Source organism: Acomys russatus, chromosome 22, assembly GCF_903995435.1.
Source record: "Acomys russatus chromosome 22, mAcoRus1.1, whole genome shotgun sequence".
NCBI lineage: Eukaryota > Metazoa > Chordata > Mammalia > Rodentia > Muridae > Acomys > Acomys russatus.
In genome coordinates this window covers 8909345-8936001 of record NC_067158.1, presented here as the reverse complement: position 1 = coordinate 8936001, position 26657 = coordinate 8909345, and the positions used below count along the sequence as shown (strand labels likewise).

At 43.3% G+C, this 26657-nt stretch overlaps 1 protein-coding gene and 1 long non-coding RNA gene across 2 annotated transcripts in view; one reads left to right on the top strand and one right to left on the bottom strand.

Annotated features, from left to right (window-relative positions):
* The window catches only part of Peli1 (pellino E3 ubiquitin protein ligase 1), a 49162-nt gene extending 36968 nt beyond the window's left edge, over positions 1–12194 (top strand). The window contains exons 2-7 of the mRNA XM_051165358.1: positions 1570–1709; positions 3353–3482; positions 7218–7319; positions 10169–10366; positions 10456–10644; positions 11183–12194. Of these exons, the coding sequence (XP_051021315.1) occupies positions 1639–1709; positions 3353–3482; positions 7218–7319; positions 10169–10366; positions 10456–10644; positions 11183–11749 (1257 nt within the window). The 5' untranslated portion in view covers positions 1570–1638 and the 3' untranslated portion in view covers positions 11750–12194. The remainder of the gene's footprint in view (positions 1–1569; positions 1710–3352; positions 3483–7217; positions 7320–10168; positions 10367–10455; positions 10645–11182) is intronic.
* An 8882-nt stretch (positions 12195–21076) lies between these two features.
* Positions 21077–26569, bottom strand: LOC127205997 (uncharacterized). Its single transcript, XR_007832713.1, has 3 exons — positions 25859–26569; positions 23864–24022; positions 21077–21144 (listed from the first exon to the last, which is right to left on the bottom strand). It is a non-coding gene; the product is annotated as an uncharacterized LOC127205997 (long non-coding RNA).
* Positions 26570–26657: the final 88 nt, after the last annotated feature.

Below are 26657 nucleotides of genomic sequence, written 5' to 3'. Positions count from 1 at the left end.
TGACTTAAGTCTTTAGAACCTTTATCTTGATGCTGTTTGTTATCTTTAGGTTATCTTGAGACGGGATTGTTTAGTTTTGTGAATCTACAGTTGTATGTCTCTCCCCACAGTTGCTGTGTCTTCAGACATTATTTCTTTGAGTGTTGTTTCAGCTCTGCACTTTTTCTTCTTGAGGATGCAGCTATGCAAATACTGTAGCCCCACTGACCCAGAAGGTTCTGCCCCACTCTGCTGCCCCGCCTACCTGGTAGGCTTTCTATAGTGGTTTACTATATCCCTTAATTTGGAGATTTCCACTTTGTGTCTTCTGTTTGTTTGCTGAGACTTTGTACTTTATCCCCACATGTGTTTGTAATTGCTTATGGAACATTTTATCATGGCTGCATCTAACTCTTTGTTGGGTAGCCTTAGATTTGTCTTCTCAGTTTTGTCGCCTGTGAGTTACTGTTTCTGCTGTCTTAAATCTTTTTAGTTCTTGATATGTTAGGATAATATGTTGAAACCTGGACATTTTCAAGTTCTGTTTTGAGACTGTATTATCTAAGCCTTCTGTTTGCACTGCCATTTCCTGACACTGCTTGTCAGGGCAATGGATGTCTCTCTTAGACAGCAGATAAAGTCTCTGAAGGCAAGTCAGGGGAAAGAACCTTCCCACTGCGTATGCACAGGGAGATGAGAGCCATCTGCATAGTTTCGACTGGTGTCACTGGGATTAAAAGAATATGCTTGTCCATTGAAGTAAGAGCCTTGGCTTCTGTCTAACCTGCATTGACACTATCCTGCTGTGTTTTCAGCCTCTTTTTGTGGTTCTGGTGATTGCTGAGGCCCAGCACTCCACTCTGGCTAATGAGAATGGGGCAGTTTCTATAGTATTTGGCTACAGTAGAACACTTATGGCCAAAGCTTTCTATCTCCTAAGCTGCCACTTGATTGCTCCTTTAAACAGAGAGCAAGCTTTTGTTTGTTTTTGTCTGTACTAGTTGATATTTCCAGGTTGCTGGCTTCCTCGGTTCCACATCTGGCATACATTAGGCAAAGAGAGCACAGAGAATTCATATTGTTCCTTGGATCCCCAAATCCCTACTGTTCTGCCTCTCTCATCTTTTCATGTCTTCTTTTATATTGTTTTCATGTTTATTTATCATCTGCCTGCATGTGCTGTGGTGTGCGTGTGGAGGTCAAAGAACAGTTTGCAGGCGTTGGTTCTTTCCTTGGCCACATGGAGACCCAGATCAAACTCAGGTCATTCAGGCTTACTGGTAAGCAACTTTACTAGTGAGCCTTCTTACCAGATTTATAAAAACTTATCATATCTTCTTACATGATTATATCAAAGGCCTCTGATTGTACTTTGTAGAAATAATAAGGAAATGTACGTTCTGTAAAGTGGCACACAGCCAGGTGTGCATTTGATCTTTTGGTCTCAAATGCAGAGCCATTATCAGGGGAACATCACATACTGTGTAGTTCATGTGATTTGCATAATGTGCTCAGGAAGACTTGGAAAATACTGTTTTATTTAAACTGAAATCATTGTTTGTGTTAATAGCAAAACTTTTTTTCCCCTAGGGAATAATGCAAAGGGTGTCTCAAGGCTCCTGACCAGTGAACAAAGATTTGAGAAAGACAGCCAAGCCCATGTTTTCTCCTGATCAAGAAAATCATCCTTCCAAAGCCCCAGTAAAATATGGTGAACTCATTGTCTTAGGGTAAGAATGCTGCAGGATGAAACATAAAACTGAGTATGGTGTGGTAATTCTCTCTCGGGTAGAGTTTTTGCTGTTGTGTTTTAAGAATTTGTATCTTACTACTTCCAAAATAATTTAAAGTTAATAGTGTTAGCAGTTTAAGAAGTTTCTGATGCCCATATTTAAACCATTCTTGTATCGAAATACTGAGTAAGGGCTGGAGAGATGGCTCAGAGCTAATAGTGACGGGGCTTGCTGCTCTTAACTCCCAGTGGACCTGAGTTTAGTTCCCAGCACCCACATCAGGAAGGCACTGAGTAAGCTTTACTTTGTCCTCACCCTTGAAAGACTGCATTTTCTGTCCTATCCTTCTGAAGGTTTTTCTTTAGCTACTTTGCCAATTTTACCAAAAGCCTTTCCCTTTCCTGCTTCAGGTCATTTTGTGTCCCTTAGTGTGTATTTGTTCTTTTGCCTTCTGCAGTAGTGTTAATTTGTGCCTAAAGACCAGCTGTGTTTATACTTACTGGTAAACAGACTTGTGTAGACCTAAGGGAGCAACAAACTGACTCTCAAGCCCAGCACATAGATGTCTGCTTGCTTCAGCAGTTACCTCGGTCATTTACACTCCAACAAAGGCAATCTGCAGAGTGAAGGATGGGCAGTTGCTTTTATCTAAACCAGGGTGGTACCACCTACCATGGGCTGGCCCCCATGCCTGATGTCTGATGGAGGCAGTTCTTCAGTTGAGGCCCTTTCTTCCCAGGTCACTCTGGGTTATGTCACACACACAGCAAACTTACTTGGATTAATATTTTGGTTTGCCAGTGTCATTTCTGTGACCTTAGAGAACTCATTGCTCTATGCCTGCTTAACCTACCAGGATGTTTTGCTTGTCTTTGTTTTTGAGTGTGGGATTAATGATGGATGAGGTAGAATTCAGTACTGCTTGGTTGGGGCACATACCCAGACATGTTCACATTTGCTTTTCACTCTCCTGGTTGCTTTAGTTACATTTCTCACTTGCTTGCCATTGAGGCTCACATGTGCTCTGGAGAATGGTTTGGAAGAGTGACAGTAAGTGGGAAAGAGCTCAGTTGGACAGGAGCTGCAAGACGTCAGTGCTCTATTCGGGTAGCTAGCATTTAACAAGTCCAGACACTGCTTACTTCACAAGTTCAGCTTTGGAAGTAGATTCTTTATCGATTAATTCTGCAGAAAATTTACCTTAAAAAGTATAGCCACAGCCAGGTGTGGTGCCTTTCTCCTGTAGTTCCAGCACTCCGGGAGGCAGAGGTAGGCAGATCTTTAAGTTGGAGGCCAGCCTGGTCTACAAAGCAAGTCCAAGATAGCCAAGGCAAACACAGAGAAACCTAGTCTGGGAGGCAGGAAGTGTGTAGTCCCTAGGAATACAATATCCTGTTGCTGAGTTCTCACTTATATAGATAACTTAAAGCTGTGTATAATACTTCTCTGTGGCTTGAAACACAGCCAGAAAGAATCTCGTTTTGATTCATACCCAAGCAGCTGGTCTGGAGATCAGCAGTTGCTAGGTGACCATGAGGTCACCGAGAATTGAATATGCATGTAAGGCAGACCATAACCTTTGTTTTATAATTGTATAATCCTTTCAAGAGATCAGCTAAACCTATTTTCTTTTCTTTCAGGTATAATGGGTCTCTCCCAAATGGCGATAGAGGAAGGAGGAAGAGTAGATTTGCTTTGTTTAAAAGACCTAAGGCAAATGGGGTGAAGCCCAGCACTGTGCATATTGCATGTACTCCTCAGGCTGCCAAGGTACGATGCAGTCAGCTGAGATGTGTGCCCTTTGTTCGCTAGAGCTTCACATCTCGGTTTCGGTTGTTTCTTTTGTTTGGACTGAGGAAGAGACCGTGGACACATGGTGTTTGAGAGTGCCATGTGGACTTGCCCCCTCCCCTTTAGCAACAGACCCGAGGCAGGGAGGAGCTAAAGAAGCTGTCCAGATCCCTGAGGCTTACTCTGCTCTTCGCTGGGTTTGCCCCAGTGCCTTGTACAGAGCAGACCTCAGCAGGCGCTGCACTGACTGAGCAGGGCACGCCCGGTCCCTGCTGTGCCTGCAGTGGACTGCTCGCCCCCCAGGCCCTCTCAGTCCTGCTGGCCCCTTTCTGTCTCCTCACCAAGTGTTAGAGGCTGGACCTTGACAGCACTCGCACCTTTCTGAGACTGATGAAAGCAGAGGAAGCTTTGAATCTTCATATTGCCTGGAATTCCTTTCTTTCTTTTAGCACAAACTGAGTTCAGTAATGTGGTATCCGATATTACAGAGTTCCTTGGCTTCTAGAGGTATCTATAGCTATGTAGCCCCAGGTCATACATGAACATTACAGCTTCCGTGCTCTGCCCTTGTTAGGTTAAATAAATGAGATGCATTAAAGTTGATGTATGTTACTTGTTTTAGGTGCCTAGTCCTTGAAGTTAACTAGATTTCAGCCTTGTTCTGTATCCAGCGTGGATACCACGCTTCCATTTGGCCTTCCCTTGATTACTATGAGAGCCAGTGAGTGTGTGGGAAGGGCTGCTTAGTGGGTGGTGGCAGCTCAGTCTGAGGTGCTCTCTGTAGTATTTGCCCATGGAAGTGTTCTCGGCATGTGGAGTATACCACTGCTTCATGTTACAAGACATTTAAACCCTCGGTTCTCCATGCACTAAAAATCATTAATTACTAACATCACTGTGACACCCAAGAAGCAGCCTCAAAGCTGTTTGAGGGCAGCTGTCAAGGGCGATATTTATAATCTTCCTCTAAGATACTTTCTTATTTTGTATGTGCATATGTATGTATGTATGTATGTATGTGTGCATGTTATGTATGTCTGTGTCTGTGCCTGTGAAAGCCACACAGACGTCAGCATCTGGTGTCTTCCCCCATCATTCGTCATCTGACTTCCTGAGTCAGGGTTTCACTGACCCTGAGGTCCTTAATCAAGACGGGCCGGCCGGCCAGTGAGCTCCAGGTGCCTCCTGTCCCTGCATCCCCGGCCCTGAGATACCTCCCTCCCCAGCCCTGCTTTCTCAACTTTTTATATTGTCTTGTCCTTCATGCTTTCACTGTTAGCCCTTTTTTGGTTTTACCAAGCCAAAACAAAACAACAACAACAACAAACCTTCAGGGATTGAAAATTGATTAGTGTCAATTTTTTAAAATTTTGGCCTTTAAAGGTGGCACGTGCCTTTATACTGGGGAGGCAGAGGCAGGAGGATCTCTGAGTTCAAGGACAGCCAGGGCTACACAGAGAGACCCTGTCTCAAAACAATATAGTATGTATGTATATGTATATCCTGAAGAAAATTGGTTTATATCCTGGTAGTCATCTAGGATGGATTAAAGCCAGGACTTCCAGTAAAACTCAGACTTACCCTGGTGTAGTCCTTATTATTAATCTAAGAAAAGGTGTAACAGTTTAAAAAAAAAATTATAGCCTCAACACCCACAAACGTTTTAGAAATTAAGAATTAGCTTTCATAGCTAAAGATAAAGCTCAGTGGTAGGACTGTTTCCTAGCATGGGTGATGTCCTGTGTGTTTGATCACAACAACAAAGCTAACTCTTAGCCTTCGCGTGTGGCATACACCTGAGATCTCAGTGCTCTGGAGGCTAAGAAGGATGGAGAGCTATAGACAACATGGGTAACACCTTGAGACCTGTCCTTTCCCCTTGCTCCCCTAAAAAAATTCCAGAAATTACTAATTTTTATTTTATTAATACAGAGTTTCTATAGATTTTTAAATGTGAAACAATTATAAATAGTTATAAGTACATAAATATGTAGTAAAACATTAGCACCATGCTTGTAAATTATACATGTTCTTGAGGATGGATACCTCGATAGGAAGGGACATGTGGGCAGCCTCAAAACAACAACAAAAAGGGCCACCAAGATGGCTCAGTGGGTTAATGGACGTCCCACTAACCCTGACTACCTGAGTTGGATCCCTGGAGCCCACAAGATAGAAGGAAAGAAGTAATTCCCACAAGTTGTACTCCAATTCCTACCTATGCATGTGCGTGTGAACATGTACACACAAATAAATAAACGTCTCTGTTTGAGTGCCTACACCTATACAATCCAGCACATGAAAAGCTTCAGAAGGACCGAAGTCGAAAGCCATTCTGTATTGCATAGTAAGGTATAGGTCATCCAGAGGTGCACAAGGCCCAATTTAAAAACCAGATAGATGAAAATGAGGGCCAAGTACGGTGGCACACACCTGTAATCCCAGTACTTACAGAAACTGAAACAGAAGGTCGCAAGTTTAAGGACTGCCTGGGCTATATAACCAGACTCTCAAAACAAACAGAAACAGAGAAGCCCAGGGTGGTGGCTCAGGCTTTCAGTCCTAGGCCTCAGGAGGCAGAGCAGAAGGTTCTCTGTAAATTAGAGGCTAATCTGGTCTACAAACCAGGGCCATCCAGGGCTGTGTACAGAGATCCTGTCTCAAAACTGTCTACAACCAAGTGAGATGGTAAGCCAGCACTTTTAAGCTTTGCTAAAACCAGGTAGTTGGCGCTTAGGTATTTATTATGTTTAGACATTTGTTTTGGTTTTGGTGGTAGTAGTTTTTTGGTGTTTTTTGTTTGTTTAGTTGGTTTTTTGAGACAGGGTTTCTCTGTGTGGCCTTGGCTTCCTTGGACTCACCACCACCACCACCTGGCATATTGAGACATTTGTTACCTATTAAAGATTAGCTAAAAAGCAAATCAAACATTTCCCCCTTTTTGCTCTGTATAATCATTCTTGCAGTAACTAAGTTTTCCCGCTTTTGATATTATCTTCAACTCATTAACATAGAAATACCTGAAAATAAGACTTGTTCTTTTTAACAGTGGACTTCAGTTTAGGATAACTCAAAAATGTGGCCATCAGAATTGCGTCTATTTTCTCCTGTAATGTTTAATTATTCTGTAAAATTTTCTATATCTGGTCCAGCATATGGGAAAATTTGTCATCTGTAGGATAAGAAAATAAGCTGATAATGTAATCTTAACTTTATATATAATTTTTATATCACTATTAAAATATGGGATTTTTTCCTTGTGAAATTTTGAATTTTTTCTTTATCAGAGATATATTGGCTGTTCGTTTCAATTTCCACATGGTATTTTATATTAGTTCCCTTATAATTTAAAGTGCTTTTAAGAGAAACAGACTTTTAAGAATTTGTATTTTTATTCGGTGACTATTAAAAAGTATTCTATAACTTTGTGATGAAGGCACAGTCACAATTGAAGTTACAGAGTTTCCCACCTCTGCCCTAAATTCCAGGGGTGAAATACATGTGTGTGACAAATAGCTTACCTTTTTAGTTTTTTGTTTTGTTTTGTTTTGTTTTTTGAGACAAGGTTTCTCTGTAACCCTGTCTGTCCTTGAACTCACAGAGATCCACCTGCCTCAGCTTCCCAAGTGCATGTACATAGTTTACCTTCTTTAGTGAAGAGATTTTCTGATTTGATTGACTGCTAATTTTTGCTGTCAACCTTTTCATTTATAGGCAATAAGCAACAAGGACCAGCACAGCATCTCCTACACTTTATCCCGAGCCCAGACAGTGGTGGTTGAATACACTCATGACAGCAACACTGACATGTTCCAGGTACTATAGCATGATTGTTTTTCCTTAAAAATGAAAAAGCTAAAAATCTGTTGTCAGTGACTTTGCTGTGATCAGATTAGTTATGCTTTCATGATATATCTGTTTAAAATACGTATTGAAACCTCAGATCTAAACGTCTTTGTAGAGTGGTATAAAGATGGGCTGTCAAGCTAGAGGTGGCGCAGGGGTTAAGAACACTTGCTGCTCTTACAGAAGACCCGGATTTGCTTTTCAGCTCCCACATTAGGTGCCTCACAACTTCCTGTAGCTCCAGTTCCAGGGGATCTGACCTCCAAGGGCACTAGGCACACACAGTTGCACATGCATGCATACAGACACACATGTGCATGAGATAAAAATAAAAAAGAGAGAGGGACGGACTCTGGGATCTAAATTCCTGGTAAGCATTTCTTAGCTACTCTGTGCCTCCACGTCCTCTTCTGTGGAGTGCAGAGAGCAGCCTCTCCCTTGGGAGCTGAGAATAAGCAGCGCCAAGCCAGCTGTCTGGTGAGCTCTCAGTGAATATTAGTTGTTATTGCAAACAAGAAACTCAGAAACGCTCTGCACATAGTTAGGACTCTTTCTTTCTTTTTCTTTCTTTCTTTCTTTCTCTTTTTCCTTTTTTTCCCCTGCCACCTCTTCCTTTCCTCTCTAAGTCACAAAAAGTACAGGCAATTTCTAACTATTTATATCAACTGTAGGGATTTGGTTTTCAGCACACATCTGGTCAGAGCTACTGGAATAATAAAACTTTCTCCTGCTGGCTCCCATTCCCTGTGCCAGTTTTTATATACTGATAGACTATAGAGCAGTGATGACCAAAGACATAAAATTCTTGATATTTTCTCCCTTAATATTAGATTTTCTAAAGAAACCTAATTAGAATTCACTGTCAATTAAAATTATTGTCCCAATTAGTTTTTCTTCATAATATTAAATGAAAAGCCTAGAGATGTATTTAATTTTGATCACTAGCAAAATATTTTTGAGGCTGATCTCTCTTCTAACCCTGTAAATGAGACATAGAATTTTTTTAAGAATAGTATCTTTACAGTTAGTATTAGAAAATGGGTGCTTGTTCCTCCTTGTTTTTACTAAACTAAATAAACAACATCCTTAGTGATGAAAGATTGGATCATGATAAAATAACAGAATAGTGTTTTTTATTACATTTTTATCAACAAGCGATTAAAATGTATGTGGTTAGCTTTTTTTAAAAATCAAGATAATATATAGCTGTTTGGTCACAGATTTGAAATTTAACTTCAAAAAGTACCTTGTATTTATTTATCTCATCCTTTGTAGTTGGCTTCTTGTTTTCCTAAGTTAATTTTCCAATATCAGAAAATTTCTACATGTGTCATCCCTGTGGAAAATGGACTTTGTCTGCACTGCAGACCCTAAGAAAACAGTCTAGTAAACTAGGTCATCTTTGAGAAATGAATTATCTACGTTCTGAGCTGAGTAAGAACATTCCTGTTGAGTCTGTCAGGTAGAAATTCAGATTGCAGTCCAGTTAAATATGTAGGTGCTCCCCGTGTCTAAATGTGAAGTGTAGACTTCCCATGGGGACGATCTGATGGGGACGGATGGCACCTAAAAGACTTGACAGCCTTTTTCTAATCTGTACCTTATAACCAGGTTTAGTAGGACTTTTGACACCAACTAGTACAAAGACCTTCTGGGGCAGGGGAGGGGGCGGGGAAGGCATCAGAGAAACAGTATGGAGCGTGGTCGATTGATGAGTCTGCTTACAGCCAGAACATGGTGCCTGTCAATAACAGGGAATTAGTGTGGATTGACTTTTTTTTTTTTTTTTAGCAAATCTTGAATCAACTTTTATCTCCTGTGGAAAATAAAAACATGCGCTGTGGCACAGTTATAATTCCAGCTACTTGGGAGAGCAGAGCAGAGGGGGTCCTCGGCTGTCCTCTAGAGCTAGGCCTGCCCCTCAGAGTGTTGGTGCTCTCTGTGTGCCATCCTTACGTTGTACAGCTCTGTGTTGTAATACAGTTCAGACCGGTGTCTTCTGAATGTTTCCACTAAAACTAGTGACACGTGTCACTTTTATCATCTCTTCCATTCAAGATGCAAGTAACCTGTTTACAAGCCAGTACTTTAAATGGTTTACCCTGACCCCTGCCTCACCCAGGACTCCAGCTAGAAACATTTCTACTCAGAAATGAAAAAAATAGCTGGGTTAGGACAAACCCTACAGCCTACACAGAGAATTCCTTCCTGTGCTTCCACAAAGTCCCTTTGAGGCCCCGTTCTTTGAAGTTTGGTTATTTGATGTCTCAGTCCTTATCAGTGTAAGTGGTCAGAGGAGAAGCTTGTTGCTAAAAGCAAGAACTGACAGCTGGGAATGTAAGGAAAAGAGGTGAGCGCTGTTACAGAGGCTCAGGAGGCCGGGTCCACGCACAGCTCCTGAACACAGCAGCAGTTTAGCTTTCTCTCAGTGCTGCCCATAGTGTGATGTTCTAGAGTCGTCATAAAAGACTTACACATTTTCACTGTGTTGTTACGGTGGGGCGCTATATGGCGGAAATCTGACACAGGTCTGTCTGAAAAGGGCTGAAGCCTGCAGCCATCTCAGAATCTCAGCCACATTGTATTCCTTATTCCCCAAGGGTTGTGGAAATTTCATCACGTGTTCCACTATGCTCCAAGTGACTGTTATATCAGAGAGTGTGACAGATTAATTTTCAAAGGTGTAGATGTCCCCATAGTTAAGTTGCGAGTTTGAGCGTAAGAAATTTCAGAGGCTTAAATGTTTTTACATTATCCCTTTCTTAATGGAATCCACTGTGTTCTTTGAATTAAGTTTTTTGTCTTTTGCTTTCCTTTAGATTGGTCGGTCAACTGAAAGTCCTATTGATTTTGTAGTCACGGACACAGTCCCTGGAAGTCAGAGTAACCCTGACACGCAGTCCGTGCAAAGCACCATATCGAGGTTTGCCTGTAGGGTCATATGTGAGCGTAACCCCCCCTTTACGGCTCGGATCTATGCAGCAGGGTTTGATTCATCAAAAAACATCTTTCTTGGGGTAAAAAGCCTTTTCTTCCCTAATGCACTCTTTTATACAGTTTCTGTTTCCAAATTACACATAAATACAAGTGCACTGCTCCTTTATAGGAAAAGGCTGCCAAGTGGAAGACATCTGATGGGCAGATGGACGGCTTGACCACTAATGGAGTTCTTGTGATGCACCCACGTAATGGGTTCACGGAGGACTCCAAGCCTGGAGTGTGGAGAGAAATCTCAGTCTGCGGGAATGTGTTCAGTCTCCGCGAAACCAGGTCAGCCCAGCAGAGAGGGAAGATGGTAAGTACGCACGTGTAGCTTCTTTTTACTACAATAAACAGACAAAAGATGAGTTGGACTGAATAGTGTGTGTGTGTGTGTGTGTGTGTGTGTGTGTGTGTGTGTGTGTGTGTTTTCAGCAAAGGTCTTAGACATGTTGCTGACACATGAAAATTAAAACTGTCAAACACTGACTTCCAAATACTAATTCTAGAGGTGTTTTGTTCCAGGTAGGAAAGTTTAGGCATCTGTTCTTTGTGTATGTCTTTGACTGTACTTATAATTTAAAATAACTAGGTTTGTTGACTAGCCAAATGATTAAATCATAAGTTGTCTTTTGGCTAGAAAGAGAAAAGTTACTATTCAATGTGTTATTGTTGGTTTTCAAATTTAGCATTTTTTTGTAACTGCTACTAAAAGTTGTACTTCCAGATTGCACACAGATGGAAACTTCGTTAGGTTTAGCAGGTAACCTAGGAGGTCTCCTGTCTCCTTGGGACTTGCTGAAGATCTGGTGTGACACAGTGGTAACTGTGCTTTTGATTCTTTTCTCCTTCAGGTGGAAATTGAAACCAATCAGCTACAAGACGGCTCCTTAATTGACCTTTGTGGGGCAACCTTGCTGTGGCGTACTGCAGAGGGTCTTTCCCACACTCCTACTCTGAAGCACTTAGAAGCTCTAAGACAGGAAATCAATGCAGCAAGGCCTCAGTGCCCTGTAGGGTTCAACACACTAGCCTTTCCCAGTATGAAGAGGAAAGACGTTGTAGATGAGAAGCAGCCATGGGTCTATCTGAACTGCGGCCATGTTCATGGCTACCATAATTGGGGAAACAAAGAAGAACGCGATGGAAAAGATCGTGAATGTCCTATGTGTAGGTCTGTTGGTCCCTATGTCCCTCTGTGGCTTGGATGTGAAGCTGGATTTTATGTGGACGCTGGCCCTCCCACCCATGCCTTTAGCCCTTGTGGGCACGTGTGTTCAGAAAAGACAACGGCGTATTGGTCCCAGATCCCACTTCCTCATGGTACTCACACTTTTCACGCAGCCTGTCCCTTTTGTGCACATCAGCTGGCTGGTGAACAGGGCTACATCAGACTGATTTTCCAAGGACCTCTAGACTAACAGCTACACTCTAGGACTACATTATAAGTTTATAAGCTAAGTGAGCTGGGTTTTCTCACCCATTGTCCATGTAAGTTTCTCTGCTCTGCTCATTTGCATTAAGATGAAGAATTTTTTAAAATATTTATAATAGCAATTTCTGAAAAAAAATCCGGGAAACTCAAACAAAGGAATTTTTGAAAGCTCCAGACTTCTGAATTCTGAGTTTTGAAAATATATTTTGAGGAGAAAAAGACATAGTCTAATTTGATGCCTTCGTTTTAGTGTTTTTGAATCACCACCCACCCTCAGTGTTGAGAAGTTGTTCTGTATAACTGAGGGCCTGTTGGTTCAAACTATGTTAGTTTACAATTTGTTGCAAACATTGTAAAATACAGCAACATGTATATTCATTTTTTTCTATTTATCTTTATCATAGAAAATAACCTTAGAATGTCGTGATAGGCTATAGCATGGTAATGACAGTGTCGCACACCTCCGGTGTGAGTGGTAGTTTAGTGGGCACGTAGCTCAAGGATTGCGAAGTTAAGGAGAAAGACAGGAGAGCTTCCCTCCCTCAGCCCCACATAAGTAAGGAATTTGATGAACTAGAATATTTCATAAAACCAGATTCATATTAATTATTACCATTGTCTAAGATGTGTTTGTTTTTAACCACATTGAAGTTAATCAGAAAATGTTTTTTCCTTAATGTTTCTCTCAAGTGTAGTACTATAACAAAAGTTAATGCTCAGAAACGTTTTATATGCTCCTTTGAATATGCAATTTAATCTAGATGATCTATTTTTCTCCCATGATAACTGATCTGTTTTTAGTGCCGGCAACATTTGGCAAGTTTATTTTTTTGGATATAAACTGTGGTTCATCTGTTCACTGTTTCTAAAAAAAAAAAAAAAAGAAAAGAAAGAAAAAGAAAAAAAATCCTATGAGAAAGTGAATAAATTAACAAGAAAATTACTTGATTTGCTTTTAGAAAAATAAAAAGTGTTTTGTTACTTATTCTGTATTTGGGTTATTCCAGGCATTAGAGAGTCTCGAGCTGTGAGGGGTGAATGATAATAGTACCTCCCCTTGTACCTGGCAGACCAGCCTTAACTGTGGGCCTGACTCCCGAGGCCAGTGACAGCAGAGGAGGGCATGCCGCAGGGTCTGCAGGGTCTCGTTCCAGTGTGTGACAGCAAGGCAGTGTCTTCTCATCCCAGCCTTGTGTCAGATGCACAGAAGTACAGACACTTGCACTACACCAGACCCTTTCAACACTCGGAGAAGTCGGTATTCTTTAGATTAGACGGAGTCATCTTTCAGTCTTTGGACTTCTTTTCCTTTAGTTTGAAAAATTGTATGATACTTAATTGACTATTGTCAAATTTTTGTATGTGATAGTATAGCTTTAATTTATCTTATTACATCAATGTTTTGATTTTAAAAATTAAAACAGAAAAAGTCACTTAGAAGCCATGAACTATTTGATTTGATTTGATTGTCAGAATTTCTTGTTTTGAAAATGATCGTTTGGGTTCACTCAGGAAATGCATGTCAAGAAATTTGTATTATAAGTTAGCTGTGATATATCAGTACCTGCTGGTTATTACCCTCTTTTCAAAGAATTTAATGGATTCTGAAGTTTTCTCGTCACATATTTTGTGACTAATGCAAGGAAATCTCGTCTTGTGTTGTGTGTGTTCTTGTCATTTCTGTTGAGGCTATATATTGTAGCTTAATTTTTATTTGCAATTAATTTATTCAAACTAAGTAAATACTTTTCAAAATAGATATGTGACTTTGTCTCTGTGGGTTCCTTTTTGCTTGAGAATGGGAAGCCAGAGTGATAAGTCTGCTCCAGACTAAACAGACCACCCCATTTTCTGGCGTAGTCATGTGTAACACATAGAGTTGTCATTTAAGGGAGCACTACACTTGTCCGGGTCGCTGCAGGAGTCAGTGCAGCCGAGGCAGTGAGAGCCTTTGTGAGGTTAGGCCTGTGACTGAGCTGCCTGCATTGCACTCATGACAATACAGGCTCCGTGTTCTTCCCCAAAGCCCTGGGTTTTCTCTCCTTTCAGCTAAGAAAAGAAAACATGGCTCACTTTCTATGACATTCATTTTTAAAACACAGGAAGTATAAATCATCAGTTGGGTAGTTTTGTTCAAGCACTTTGACTAGTAGTTCTGTTTCTTTGGCAGTGCTATGCTTTCGCATCTGAATTAAAGAGCTTTAGGGAGTGGGCAGATGCCTCAGTGGTTAAGAGTACTTGCTGCTCCTGCAGAAGACCCACATCCTGTGGTTTACACCACTTTTGGCTGCCTCCAGGGAATTCGGTACCCTCTTCTGGCCTCTGTGAGTGCCTGCACCTGCATGCACACATGTGCACACATACACACACACACAGCAAATATATGCACATAAAATAAATATGTAAAGAAGGAAAGAAAAGTCCATATTTTGCCCAAGGGAAAAAAGTTTGTATTTTTCCTAAATGGACTGTCAAGGAGGTAATCTTTAAGGCTGCTTGTGTCAAAGCGATCTTTGTATTTAGGTCCTTAACTTAACAAGCATTCTATTTCTATTCATGTCGCTTGTTATAAATCCTGAAGGGCAGGCAGGCACAAGTATCTTTGCCAGACTACCCCGTCCTACCCCACCAAATGGTCCTGGAAATCAGAAGTTAAGGCCTACACACACCTAGCAAGCAATCTCTAAGAGCTGCATCTTACCAGCTTTTTTGAAGTTGTAATTGCTTGCTTTGCTCTTAGAAAAATCTTACAGAACAGGATAAAAATAAGTGATTATGCAAATTAATAATTACTCTGTCATTTGAGTATTCTCCCTCGGGTTGTCATGGGACCCATGAGTGATAATGACTTTCTGACACAGGCTGAAGACACCAATAGGTGTTTGTCCAGTTTCTCTTTAAAGTTGTAAACAACTTTTAAAACTGTGGCACTTTAGCTCAGTGCGTTTATGCAGTCACCCAAGAGACAACTTTCCATTGCTTTTTCTCCTGTAGCCAATCAGGTCAGCAGAGCTCCATATATCTACCCTCTTCCCTGGACCTCACACTGCCTTCCAGGATTGCACCTGGGTGTGTTCTAGCACCTTCCATGCCCATCACTCATTCCTATAGAGCTATATCTGAATGCTTGGTGTGCACAGGCTGTATTCTATTTATTGAATGACATAGCAAGCAAAAAGGATCCCCACCTTGATTATAAATCTAGTATGAAGGAGATGGGAGCAAGAAAAAGTAAAAGCTACAACAGTGGATAGCAGGCCATACTAGCCAGACAAAGAAGCAGGAAGGGGAGGTGGAGAAGGTCCTGTGTTGGGTTGGGACCAGAGGAATCCGTACTAGGAGGTGGAGTTTGAAGGAGCTGAAGGCTGCTGGTACTATGCAGAAGAAAAAGAAAAAATCAGCCGTCCAGGGCCCTGAAATGAAAGTGTGCCTGGGATACTCTAAACATGAAGGAGGGCACGTATAGCTGCATGGTATGAGATGGGGGCACACGGGGGCAGAACTAGATCCTGAATGGCCTCCGTGTGGCATGGGAGGAGCATAGCGTGAACACAGTCTGAGTGAAAGGGGAGGGCAGGAGGGTTGGCGTGATCCTAGAGAGATCAGGCAGGGTCTTGGGTCACGGTGGTGGGTAGTGAAGATGGTTTGGAAACTGCTCAGGTCTTGTGTGTGTTTTGGAGGCACAGCTGACAGACGAAGTGTAGGTCATTGAAAGGCATCAAGAATAGCAGCTGGGCGGTGGTGGCGCACGCCTTTAATCCCAGCACTAGGGAGGCAGAGGCAGACAGATCGCTGTGAGTTTGATGCTAGCCTGGTCTACAAAGTGAGTCCAGGATAGCCAAGGCTACACAGAGAAACCTTGTCTCGAAAAAAAAAAAAAAATAGCTGCTGCAAAGTGAGGAGTTGCTCACTGGGAGAGGAGTGGGTTCAGTTCCCAGCGTGTGTACGTGCATGTGAGCACATGTATGTGTGCAGAAAGACCTATTTCTGTTCGCCTCCACCTGAGGGGATGAAATTATCATTTATCAAGTTAGTTATGATGCAGAAACCATTCAGGAAGACACACTGGATCGTAAAATTGGACTGTATTCAAGGACGTCAAGAGTAGATGGGGTTTTTGTCAAAGGTAGGTGTTTCCACTTTGTTCATGGTGCTGGGAATTGACTGTGCAGTCTCGACAGTGCTAAGCAAGCGCTCTCTGTGGACCTATAATACCCCGTACAGTATTTTCATCAGGATCTCACCATGTAGTCCAGGCTGGCCTTGAACCCAAGATCCTCCCACCTCTCCCTCCTGAGTGTTGAGATTATAACCACCTTTTTTTTTTTTTTTTTTTTTTTTTTTTGCCACCAAAGTTCTCAACCATTATAATCGGTGTTGTCTGTACACTCTGTGCTCTCTTAGAAAAAAATTAAAAAGAAAAAGTATTTCCCTTGGTGGATGGTGAACTTCCTTTTATTGAAATAGAGTTGGCTCAGCTCCTGGTGTGTGTCTGCTTTAGCTACCCTCTGAGGAAATGCAGTTCTTTTCAATGGCGATGAGTTTCCTATTCTGATGAATTTATCTTACCTACTAATACACTTTTTTTAAAGAAAGGTCCTCAGAGGCCAGCAACAGTGATGAGCGAGTACAGACATACATGAGTTGACCCACATGGTAGAAAGGGAGCCAACTGCTGTCAAGTAGTTCTTTGGCCTCCACACATGTGTATGTCACGTAGCACATGCACCCCAAACACACAAGGACGCACAATAAGAAAACGTACTTTTAAAAATAACTTTTAAATTAAAAAATAAAGTGCAGTTTTCTCTAATATTAACAATTATTAGCTTCCTATCTTTTTGACATAACACATTTTTTTCCTTAAACCTTAAAACAACAGTGACACATTTGGAAAGGAGAGCTCTCAAGCTTGTTTTATGAATCTAGACTTTAAAATCTGCTTCCCTGAAGGACGTATGTTTCTCTCTGGTAACTGTCCATGGAAGGTTAGTAATGGAAAGCTTTCCCAGTAACTGTCCTAGACTGCCCAATGGGAATAACTGGTCTGGGCACTGTGATGGGTCTTCTTGTCAGAGTATAAACCCATCTTTGTGAGTCTGAGGAAACCCACTGAATGTTTGCTGTATGCCAGTCACAGTTACAAACACAATGTTGAGAACCCATGTCCCCCCCTGTGAGGGAGGAACTGTTATTTGGAAACCCATCACAGCAATGTAATTTGCCCACGGTTCGCGTGGTTTATAACCGAAAGACTCACAGTTTAAACTTTTATTTGTGGCCGGGCGGTGGTGGCGCATGCCTTTAATCCCAGCACTCGGGAGACAGAGGCAGGCGGATTGCTGTGAGTTTGAGGCCAGCCTGGTCTACAAAGTGAGTCCAGGACAGCCAAGGCTACACAGAGAAACCATGGGGCGGGGGGCGGGGAGCACGGGGCGAGGAAGCAGGGTAGGGACTTGATTTGTGAATGTTTCCCCATTTTAGTGAGAACACATTGAAGGATTCTAACTTGTCAGTACAAGTTGATGGATTAAGTAATTATGGTCACAGCATATTTAAGACACAAGGTAAATGTTCAAAAACTATTTCTCAATAAGCAGAGAAAACCAATTAAACTATCATGACAAACTAATAAAAAAAAAATAACGAAAAGAATGAAGGCTATGGAAGCTGTTGATTCTATCAGGAAATGTGTTTACCTTGGTTGGACAGAAGACCTACACAGTGTGTAGCGTGACACTAACCTGAACTTCAGCAAGATAATGAGAAAATCCGTGAAGAGTGCTGCAAGAGAACCAGAAAAGCACTAGCCCGGAGAAAAGTAACACCGAGTGTCACACATAGATAGCTTCAGCTGTCAGCTTGACACAGACCTAGAGTCACCTTGGAAGAGGGGACCTCTGCTGAAGAGTGGCTGTGGTCATGTCTGTGAAGTGGTTTCTCCATTGCCAGCTGGTGTAGGAGGACCCAGCCCACTGTGGGCAGTGCCATTCCTAGGCAGGTGAGCAAGCCTGTGAGCAGTGTTCCTCGGGGCTCTCAGCTTCAGTTCCTATCTCCGGGTTTCCCATCCTGAGCTCCTGGCTTCCTTCAGTGATGGGCTGTAGCCAGGAAGCTAAACTACATATCCCTACCTCAGTTTTACAACAGCAACAGGACAGCAAACTAGAAAGCTTAAGTGTAACTTCAATGTTTGGTACCCAGATGAGAAAAAGCATAGAAGGCGGCCAATACTTGTAGGAAAAATTAATGTCGTTTTAGGTGGTCCTGAACTTTTATTATATCACTGTTGTGATTTTTCAAACTGGATGTAAACCAGAAGGATCCTGCTTGCAGTCAAGTTTCAGATGAGGAAACCAAGTCTGTCCAGATAAGTCACCCACCCAGTAATAGGTACGTGGTGTTAGCCTCTCGGTCTACTGTATCTGTTCTTGTAATCTGTTTGCTGAAACAGGCTCTCACTGTGTAGCCCTACACTGGCCTAAAACTCACTGTGTAACCAGGCTATAACCTAGGCTGGCTTTGAACTTTTGGCAGTTCTGCCTCCGCCTTCTGAGTGCTGGAATTCCAGGTGTGAGCCGCCATGCCCAGTTTATCCCAATATACCTGATTAACATTTGAGTCACCAAGACTTAGTAATAATCTCATGATTTAATTGTTGGCGCACAGGTAATACATTGATTGCATTTAGGAACTTTTATTTCTAAATTCTGAGTGTCCACAGAGTGGAAGTACCTTGTCATGTGGCCAGAGGTTCCCACACGTGTGGAATGCTCTGCTTCAGATTTGATTTCATTAAACCTACCTGGCTTGGGGGCCTGTGTGGCAGTGACACACACTTGATCCCAGGTCTTGGAGGCAAAAGCAGGTAGATCTCTGAGTTTGAGGCCAGCCTGAGCTACATAATGAGTTCCAGGACAGCCAGGACTACAGAATAGATCTTGTTTCAAACAACAAAGACTATTTGGATTTTGGGAGTGAAAGACAAGAGAAAAATCAAGAGTTCTACCTGATAATGGTGACAAGCCTGGATTCCCAGATACTGGGTAGGCTAAGATAGGAGGAGCAGGAGTCAGTGCTCAAAGGTTCGGGATTATAGGGAGAACTGCCCTCAACCAATCAAATGAAGAAGAAAAACCAAGCCCACCCATTTCACTTTGGGGCTCCCTGGTAAGCTAGTATAAGTCACTCAGCATGTGTTATCCACTCAGAAAGTCAGAGTGCTTGGCTATTAACTTAATTCCTGGTAACATTTTGTTACTTGACCTGGGGGTGGTAACACTAACAATGACTGTATAGTCAAGCAACTAAATACCTACTCTCAAGATAGTTGAATAATCTTGTGAATGCTAGGTGCTCATATAGTGCAGGTACCAACTAAAGGGCGGCCATTTGCTGTAAGTAAACTAGAGACTGAGTGAAGAGAGTAGGGGGGCTTGAACCTCATTACCTGGGATTCTATGGGAAAAATAACCCACCCTCAGGTAACCATGGTGCAATGGTCATATTTCATCTTAGACTCTTAGTTCACAGTGAGCAAATCGTGAAGTGATACAGGAATTGAATTAGATGGGTATACAGGGATGAGAGAAAGGCTGTCAGATACCCAGGCCAGGGAACTGCAAAGCTAGATGGGGCGGGGTGGGGGTGGGGCGCGGAGGTCCTGGGAACAGTTCTCTGTGCTGGCTGTTGCTATGGGATGCAGTTAGGACCCCACTGAGTGTGTGTGCTGGAGAATTGCTCCCAATTTTAGGGTGTCACTTCTCAAAATGGCTAGTTTTTTTTTTTTTAAGATTTATTTATTTATTATACAGTGTTCTGCCTCCATGTACACGTGCACACTAGAAGAGGATATCAGATCACATTATAGATGGTTGTGAGCCACCATGTGGTTGCTGGGAATTGAACTCAGGACCTCCTAACCTCTGAGCCATCTCTCCAGCCCATGACTAGTTTTTTTTTTTTTTTTTTTTTTAATAAATGTTCATTTGAATGTGTAAATCTGACAAGTTTATTGTCATTTCTGGATTAGTCATTCTTTGTGAATGCAAATGTTGATGCATATTTTTTCTTGATTTTATTCAAAGAGCTAAATTGTCAGGAGTCACTAAGTCAACTACACTGTGCGAAGTCGGTGTCTGTTTGCAGGAGTGATGTAAAGCTGTGACTCTGGACTTGGCGGATGCAAGTCAGGGACACTGAGGATGTGGCCTTGTGTAGAGTGGCATCAAAAGAGCTGACTGCTTCAGGGTTCCTCCGGACTTCACAATCAAGAGTTTATTTGAAGAAGCTTTCGTGGTTTTCCTACTGCTCCTTACCTCAAATACGGCAGTATTTATAGCATTTTAATACCCCTCTAAATGCAAAGGGAACATTGGAAACATCTGGGTGGGGTTCCACATCGTCAAGGGATTCTTCAGACAAGGCGGAAACCCAAGCCTTAATTCAGTTTGGCCTCAAGTCTTTGGACACAGATTGCACTGCCTGTGGTTCTATAGGTAAGAAAATAACGCACCCCTCTGGTAGCCATGGTGTGATGCTCACTGTATCTCGCCATAGTTCCCTGCGTCTTGGAGTTGATCTTGTATAGAATTAGATTGTGTGCCAGATGGTCCCCAGCTTTTTATTTGAGGAGCTCCATCTTTTTGATACAACGAAGTCAGAGTATGTTAAATGTGTTATGGGGGGCTGGAGAGATGGCTCAGACGTTAGGAGCACTGGCTGCTCTTCCAGTGGTCCTGAGTTCAATTCCCAGCACCCATCTATAATGAGATCTGCTGGCTGGCCTGCAGGTGTACATGCAAGCAGAGCACTGTATACATAGTAACTAAATAATCTAAAAAAGAAAAAGAAATGATAGTATCCTTAGTCTATAGAACCTTTTAGTCATTTACTGGCTAATGGGAAAGGTAAATGAAACAGTTCGTAGCCAAACACTGTGAAAGAGAAGGAAAGAGTTTGATGGGGACAGAGCACAGAGCACTGACCCCAGTAACTAAGTCAAGTACCCATCCTCAGTAGCTTTTATTGGGACTTATTCATGTTAACATGTTGGGCCAGTTTGAGCATCTTTATGTGTGAGACATGCATGTATATGAATGTGTGTGTGTTCACATGTATATGGGTGTACACATATACAGGTGTGTGTGTGTGTGTGTGTGTGTGTGTGTAAGCAAGCCAGAGATTGATACTGAGTGTCTTCTCTGTGCCTAGAGCTGCCCAATTGGGCTAACATAGCTAGCCTGCTCTGAGAATGATGTCCCTGGTTCTTGAATGCTGAGATTGCAAACATGCCTCCAGGCCTGCTCTGCTGCTTTGTGGAGTGCTCTTGTTTCTACAGCAGGCACTTTATCCATAGGGCCAGTCCTTCAGTAGTCTTTTGATCTGAAAAAAAAAAAAAAAGTTTTCTAATTCACTTAAGCAGGCTTGTTCCTCAGCTTCCTGTGCTGTGCATGACTTCGTTGTAGTGTGCGTGAGCCTGCGTACAAAGCAAGCACGCTGTGAAATGGCAGAGTCACGAGTGAAACAAGATACAGAATGCAGAGTGTACGTTTGCACTCCCTAGAATGTGACACTAAGCCAGCCTTAACCATTGTCCTTCTTTGCCATGAACAGCATGGGGCCTCTAGTTAACATGGATCCCCAAATACCTTCATTAGTTAATTAATTAATTAGTTAATATCTACAAGGGAGGGTTTGTACCTAAACAAGTTCCTGCCTCTGGGTGATAACAGGGCAACAGTAAGCCAGAAATCCACTTTGTTTTTCTTTTTTTTTTTTTTTTTTTCCTCTTCCTAGCTGACTGTGGTGGCTCCCACCTGTAATCCCAGCACTCAGGAGGCTACCACAGGGTTGCCATGGGTTCTAAACCAGCCCGAGCTATAGAGCGAGATCTTGTCTGACAATAAAAGTTTCAAAAAAAATAAATAAATAAAAGTTTCTCTTTCTGTGGACTAGTGATAGAGACTAAAGACGAGTGTAACTAAAGGGTTCTTACGATGTGGCGGCGGCAGCTTCCTGGCTGTAGAGAGCAAGCCAGTTCACAGAGGCCCGGTCACGTGCTCCTCTGGACGGCTCATTTCCAGCTGACAGGGTGTGTCTGAAACAGCAGCATTCTCCTTTTGTTTTCAAGTGTTGTGTCTGAGCAAAGAGCTCACCCTGGATACCTAGAAGATGGTCATATGGATACTCGATGTTGAGGTCTTTTCCAAGTAGGTTGAAGTCCTTCACTCAGTCTGTTTGGCATTATAATTTGATTCTGTTTCTTGGCCAATTACTTCCTTTTATGGGCAAAAGCAGTCTATGGCCTGCATTCTCACAGGCATGTTCCAGAGACTCAGATACATAAGAGAGTGGCATTGGTGTGCTACACGCCCATCAGTATTAGACCGTTGTGACAGCTCAGGGAAAAATCCCTTTTGAAGTCTGAGGAATGTGGTCTGGTCCTGGATGACTAGAACCGAAACTTACTGGTTTTATTGCGCTGCTTAAGACTTTAGCAGGAGAAGAAAGCTTTCCTGTCTCTTGAGAGGTCTGTGCAAAAAAACCAAATACAGTCTAGGAGATGGATCAGTGGCTAGCAGGCTTAGCACACAGGGGTGAGGGGCTGAGCCTGAGTCCCTAGAACCCTGATAATCTAGGTACAGTAAGTAATAAGCTGTGATCCAGTAATCCGCGATGAGATGGGAGGCAGAGGCAGAAAAACCGCCATATGCCTGCAGGCCAGCTAACCCAGCATATGCAGTAACAGAGGCCTGTCTCAAAACAGAAGTGAGTATCAACAGCCAAAATTGACCTTTGACCTACACATGCACACCCTCATGCACGCACTCACAGAGAGAGAGAGAGAGATGGAGAGAGAAAGAGGAGAGAAGAGAGGTAGATCACGGCTTTTAAAGCAGGCTTCATGCTTATAGCCAGCCTGAAGGTAAATATTCATTAAACACTTGGACAGATAAGAACTGGCCCTTTCACTCTTCGTGTGTTGAGCTATTTTTTTAATTTCCTAGCAACCCTGAGACCAGAGGATAGGAGAAAGCAAGCAGGAAGTAGGAAGCAGGAAGTGTCTGCATGGCCACTCGGGACAGATCATTCTCTCTGCTTGACTCTGCCAAACCTCAAGCAAGGAAGTCTGTCAGCTTAATCCAGAAAGCAAGAGTTCAAAAGTTTTCACTCTTTTCACTTCATGAGTATCACAACAGTGCTCCCTGAAAATTAGCGGCTTCAACATGTTAAGGTGAGCCAGGCATGGCGGCGCACATCTGTAATCCCAGCACTCAGGGAGGCAGAGACAGCCTGTGAGTTCGAGGCCAGCCTGGGCTACAAATTCCAGGACAGCCAGGGCTACACAGAGAACCTCTTGTCTCAAAAAAGCAAAAAAACAAAGTGAAGCTATCTACAGAAGATCTCCTTTCTTTGATTCTCTCTCTCTCTCTCTCCCTCTCTGGGTGCATGTATGAGGGTGTACATGTGTCATGGTGCTCATGTAAAGGTCAGAGGTCAATTTTGGCTGAAAGTGCTGCTGCACTGAATATCCTTAATTGCCTGATTAGCTAGCCATATTTATCCCTTGAGAAGGAAAGTAGATGCCCCCGACACAGAACCCCAACACTGGAGTCATTTATTGCGCTGGGCCTAGACCCCCTACACACATGTAGCAGATGTGCAGCTTGGTCATCATGTGGGTCTCCTAAGGATCAGAGCAGGAGCCGTCTCTGATTCTGCTGTCTGCCTCTGAATCCCTTTCCCCGACCTGGGCTGCCTTGTCTGGCCTCAGGAGAGGATGCACTTAGTCCGACTGTGACTTGATGTGCCAGGGTGGGTCACTACACATGGGGTGGGGTGGGGGGACACTCCCCTTCTCTGAGGAGAATGGGAGGGGAGTGTGAGGGTGAGACTGGGAGCAAGGGAAGACTGTGATCAGGATGAAAAGTGAATAAATAAAGTAATGGGGAAAACGGACATTGAGCCAGTGAAAGGCACTGGAGTCAGGAAAGTTAGTAACAATGTCCTGTGTGTGCTGACAGCATAGGAAGGGGCCAATAAGCAGTTACACTATGACGTACCTGTCAGGCAGAAGGGAAGACCCTTTGGGAGCACATACCTGTGCACTGGGCCAGACTGTTCCCAGTTAAGTTTTGAACCTCGCTTTTCAAGGGGAGTCCATGAGATACCAATGGCAATTGCCACAAAAGGGTCAGTCACGTAAGTTCATAAACCGCCTTAATATTTAAAGCCATTATACTTGAAGGTTTGCTGTTACCTACAAAAGAAAACATGAATTACTATAAGAAGCAAAGTTGAGCCAAAGGCCTGAACTACCCGCAGGGAAGGGTGACCACAAGAGTAAGTGCTCTGAGTGGTGCAAGAGGGGGCCGTGTCTTGGGGAAAATCAAGGAGAAAAAGTACGCCGAGCTGGCCAGATGTACGATTTCACAGAAATCCGTCTTTGTTGTTTTGGGCTGGGGGGCTGGGGTGGTCAGAACAGCTCCAGCATTGTGCTGGGATAGCTCAGTGACATTTCTATTTCTCCAGTGTGCAAAGGAAGAAACCTGAGACCCAGGCCCTCCCTATACTGAGTAGTTGGCAGACACAAACACTATTGAGTTTGACTCCTCAGGCCCAAGTTCCTTCCTCTACCCGCTCGTCACTCTGTGACGTCAAAGGGGTGCACATGACCAGGGTGGGAGCAAGCACCCCTTATCCGTCTCTCCCACACCTCCTCCCACTGCAGCGAGCAAGGGACAGCAGCACGGTTTCCCCTTAGAGAAGATGCATGGAATGTCTTAGTGCTGCGAAGGAGAAACAGCTTACAGAACCGTCGTCAACACAGGGGAAAGGAATGGCCACATGGTGCACTGCAGAGAAGTGACAAAGATTCCAGGGGGATGAAAAGGATCTAATGTTCCTTGTCAAACAGCAGATGCCAATTTCTATGCATGAGCCTATTTTTATTGCAGAAACTTAGCCTTCCCACTTTAGCTTTTCAGATACTTCATGCATGCATGAGGACAAAACGACACAGAAGGTGCACGGTGACAAATGTGTCCTTCTCCATGCTGTCCCTTGGTTGCCTTTCGGAAGGCAACGGTGGTTGACAGAATCCATCCCTCTCCTCTCACCCTTTTTCATTTTGCCTACTAGAGGCAAAGGGACTTCAAGCTGAATTCACTTCAGTAATAATGCGGGCCTTCCTAATGGAGCAGGACTGAAATATACTTACTAAAAAATAAAAGATGATATAGATAGACAGACAGACAGACAGATGACTGACTTGATTGCTGTAGACCTTCTAGAAAGCCCAACTCCTGGTGCCTTTGCAATGCTTGATCTTGCCAATTAAAGATCTTAGTTTCTTAAGAAGTTGGTGAATTTATCCCTTTAGGAAGTCATCCAAAATGTCATCCCAGCTCAGTGAAAAACCTGCTGCTCTTTCTTTTACTGGCCTTGCTGAGAAAGCAGTTCTCTTTGCTTTTGACACACATGAACTCAGCTGCTTCCTGCTGCAGCCATATTGCAGCCTTCAGCAGGAGAGTGTGAGTGGCCCATACTCTCCTCCCATGTGTCCTGTCTTGTTATCCGTGCTCTGGGCCTCCCCAGAGCAAGCACAGACCCCAGGAACTGGAAACACATACAAGGCCTTGATTGTCAACTCACAGAGTTTCATGTCCCTGTAGTTGCCTTTTTTTTTTTTTTTTCCTTTTTTCTTTTTTTTTTTTTTTAGTGGTGGTGGGAGGGGCAGTGAGTGGGTAGGTCCACACCTCCTGTGATCAAGGGCTCCTCCTCCCCTCATCTGAGGGTAATCTCCTAACTTCCTGCCTGTTGCTCAACCTTTCACCCCCTTTTCCAGCCATTGGGGGGATTGGTGCAGGCATCGTAGCATGTGTCTGGCCTGGCTCTACCTGTGAATTACACAGGGAAAATCCTGCATGTTCTGCATTACTGGGGCATAAAATATACTTTTGTTTGTTTGTTTCAATAGCCTGGTTTTGGTTGATAAAAATCACTTGATGTCAAGCTATCATCTTCTCCTAAATTATTTAAAAAAAAAAAAAAAAAAAAAGTCCTATTTTGAAATCCCTTTTAAGTGATGACTTACCACTTGGCTGTTTTTCTCTCTCCACACTCAGTGCATGGCACTGACCCATAGAGTAGGGGAGCCATGGTGACAAGAGTTTATTAGGACGGCAAACACATGGGCCTAATATGTCACATGCGTCAGCACATTTCCGGCGCCAGCAGACGGGAAGCCAGCATCACTTGGTAACTGCTGCTTAGTTATCAGGTAGAGAGAGCCACACCCGCTGCTGCGAGCGCAAACCTCAGTGGGCTCCCAGGGAGCCTCATCAGAAAGCAGCCGCCCTGCACCTCTCTCAACCCAGCCGCTCTGGTACCAACAAGTCATGCTGTGTTCTTGTCTTTAGTGCTGCTAAGCTAAAGGGCCCCTTCCGATTCTCACAAAGTCGTTGTGTGGGCCAACATTAACCTTGCTGTTACAACCCTAGGCCACACTACCTGTCACCTGGACTTCTGCCCCAGTTGCCTCCCTGACCTCCCACTTCCCGGCTTGACCTCCTACAACCTACAAGGTAGCCACAGTTCTCGCTGTAGGCACTGCTCAGAACCTGTCACCCTCAAGTCTCCCTGCCTCACATCCGGTGTCTTCCCTTACTTCCTCATCTCGCCATCGCCCTCCAGGCTTCCCCTCTTACTCTGCTACAGCAGCTGCCCAGCTTTCTGCCCTCAAATGGGACACTCACTTCTCCCACAAGCCCTCTGCACTCAGTGTGACAAGTACTGACCAACCGCTTCCTCAGATCGTCACCATGCCAAATCTTTGTCAGCCTTCAGATCTCAACTCCGAGGTCAGCCACACCTCACCATCCTCATGTTGCCCC